Consider the following 3,091-nt stretch of genomic DNA (forward strand, 5'->3'; position numbering starts at 1 on the left):
AAAATCATTTGCCCGAGATGTCTTGCAGTGAACCCTTTTACTATTTGATTATTCCTGCCCCCCCCCCTCCTTCCCTGTAGATCCTCCCAAGTAATCTAATATCAAAGGGTAATATTTATCCTCACTTAAACACGGGCATTCTATTAAACAAACTATACTGCAGCAGTTTAGCATGAGAAAAACTCTCATATTGGTTTGTGATATAAACAAGAGGGTGTTTTGCACCAAAAATGCTGATATGAGAGTTTTTCTCGTGCATACTACAGCAGTATAGTTTGTTCTAATAGAACATCCATGTTTAAGTGGACATAAATACTACCTCTCAGTATTGATATTGCCTCTGTCACTAATATATATTTCTTTAGTAATATAATATATGCTAATATGCTAATTCTCATGTTTTGTTTGTTTTTCAGTTTTGCTTGTACTGCTGACTCTCCTCTGGTGTTATCACGTTCATTACAAAAGCTACTTCATTGGTTGCTACTTTGTATATTAAAATCTTTGCAAAGACTTGCTGAAGGTAGACAAACTCAAGAACATATCACCATTATAGACCGAACGTGTACTGCTATCCAGAAGATAATGCAAGGAGGTCCTATATGGGCATTGTTATACATTGCCAGATCTGAAGATAATGGTAATTACCTGCCAATACTATTCTCATTTCTTGTTATTGAGGTCAAATGATTACTCTATGCAACATAGAGCAATTAAAATTTTAATTATTTTTATCCCTAGTTAATATCATTTCTACTGTAAGCCCAAGGCCTGTAAATGGAAGGTGGAGTGGCTGGTTGATTACATACCACCCCAGTACTTGACTAGTATCTATTTTATTGACCCCAAAGTGATGAAAGACAATGTTGACCTCAGTGGAATTTGAACTCAGAGCGTGAAAACAGAAATAATGCTGCTAAGCATTCTGTCCAGCATGCTAATGATTCTGCCAGCTTACATTCAATAGAAGTAACTTTCGCAATGTGATTAAGTCCACTTCGCAGCCATGTGGTCCACTCCTACTACACAGGACATTGGGTGACTAATACTTATAGCCGTGAGCTGACTAATGAATTTGGTAAACAATAATTGCAGGAAAGCCAGTATATATGCATACACACACACACACACACGTGTTGATGTTCACATTACTTGAATGATCCACTTTTGAAGACCACTGGAATAAAAAAAAATCCCTTACTTGAAAAACAAATAAAGGTTGGTAACAGAAAGAACATTCTGCCTCAAAATAACTCACTGTCTAACCCATACTAGCTGGAAAAATAGACCTTAGACAAATAAATTTGTTCAATATTTACTAAGTCTTAATAGATATGTTAACCTTTTCTCTCTGTCATTCATAACTTAGTTTTTGAGAGTGTCATTGAAATCCCTGTACATTTTGGGAACCAAAATAATTGTCTATCTATTTTTTTGATCCATATTCATTTCTTATTGGCAGAGACTTACAGAGAATTTGAACAGACAGAAGTGAATGTCCGAGGAACAGTTACACAATTACAACAAAATGTCATATCAATCCAGCAACGAGAGAAGGTTATAGAAACATTACTGGTTCTTGGCGGGTACGTTTCAACTACAATTGTACTGTGACAAGTCTTTCAAATAATAAATATTTATTAGATTATACAAGAATTATACTAGGTCTTCCAAGTGCAGTAAATCATCTGTTTATAAACATAGGATATTTTTATCTATATCCAATATTCTTCTAATGTCATACTTCTCAACTTTCTAGAAATTTAATTCAGCATTGAAACTATTTGGAGACAAACAATGAAAAACAAAAGCATGAAATATCTGGTCTTATTCTATACTATTTTAGTAGTAACTCCTTTCAAATATAAAAAAAAAATTTAGATAATCATTGGAAAAGCAATTATATGAACAAAATATAAGCAGATCTGTTATTTAATAACACAGAATATGTTATTAAATTATTATTAGCCTAATTTCTTGGACTACCCTATTAGCTATTTAGCATGTGACTCAAAATAGTTTTTTTTTTTGTTTTTTTTGCAAATGAATTTAATTAGAAATTGCTCATATTTATTGCTTGTTACCAAATTTTTGATTAAATAAATATCTTTTCTTTTTCAGTCAAGAAATGCAAAATTCTTCAGATAAAGCAGTTTTAGAAGTCAGTCATTTAACAGTTTGTCCAACAGTAAATGCATTGGTAGCTCTTGAAGCTGTTCTAAACCCAACAAATGATGTACAACCATTCCTGGAACAGCTGCTTGTTATAGAGAAACTTGCAGTAAATAATGAGTGATATTTTCTATTTCATACCATTTGTTAGAGTATTTTCTGTAACTTTAGAATTTTGTTGGTCAGCATTTAGATAAAATGAAGAAATGGCAACATGTTCAGTTATATAATTAACAGCAAATATAATTAGTCCAAAGAAAGTAGTAGTTGTCTGCACTAGCGGAAATGATTTAATAAAGTTCATAAATTTGTACACCAATTCAAACTTCATTAATAACACATCTCTATCTTATTGTTTCTATGTGGATTATTTTGCTTTTGGCTAAAACTTTGAGCTGAAAGACAATATTGAAGATTGAATTTGGCCTTCAATTCTCAAGTTCCTCAGTTGATTCAAACCATTGTGATTGTGATTGTATAGCTGTCAATATCCAAAGTAGATTCTAAATATTGTTGCTCTGTCTTCAACTAGTAACGTTCATAAGTATGAATTTCCCTTGTTACTGTTTAACCCCAGACCAGTCCTGATTGAGTGCACCTATGATCTAAAGCTTTCCAACCATGACCATCCTCGTTTATAGGAATAGTGTTTCAAGGATTACTCCCCACCACCACCACCACCAAGCAGTAGGGTGTGATTTGAGATTTCACTGCTGTATTTATTTAAATATGAACATTCTTACATGAGCTATTTTGTATTGTAAAAACCAAGGCAGTCTTAGGATAGTATTGAAAGAATTAACTATATTAATCTGCAGAATTACCTCTTTTAACACAAGGGTTCTCAACCATATTTTTATCTGTGGACCCCTTTGATTACTATTTTATTTTTGTGAACATTCCAACCCCCCCCCCCCCC

At 33.1% G+C, this 3,091-nt stretch overlaps 1 protein-coding gene across 8 annotated transcripts in view; it reads left to right on the forward strand.

Moving 5' to 3' along the window:
- LOC106884416 (mediator of RNA polymerase II transcription subunit 24) overlaps positions 1-3,091 on the forward strand; it is a 51,105-nt gene that overhangs the window by 9,285 nt on the left and 38,729 nt on the right. For all 8 annotated transcript variants that reach the window (XM_014935782.2, XM_014935786.2, XM_014935787.2 and 5 more), the window contains 3 exons: positions 417-640; positions 1,463-1,586; positions 2,122-2,281. In XM_014935782.2, coding sequence (XP_014791268.1) covers positions 417-640; positions 1,463-1,586; positions 2,122-2,281 — 508 coding nt within the window. The remainder of the gene's footprint in view (positions 1-416; positions 641-1,462; positions 1,587-2,121; positions 2,282-3,091) is intronic.

Source organism: Octopus bimaculoides, chromosome 1 (genome assembly GCF_001194135.2).
Source record: "Octopus bimaculoides isolate UCB-OBI-ISO-001 chromosome 1, ASM119413v2, whole genome shotgun sequence".
Taxonomy (NCBI): Eukaryota; Metazoa; Mollusca; class Cephalopoda; order Octopoda; family Octopodidae; genus Octopus; species Octopus bimaculoides.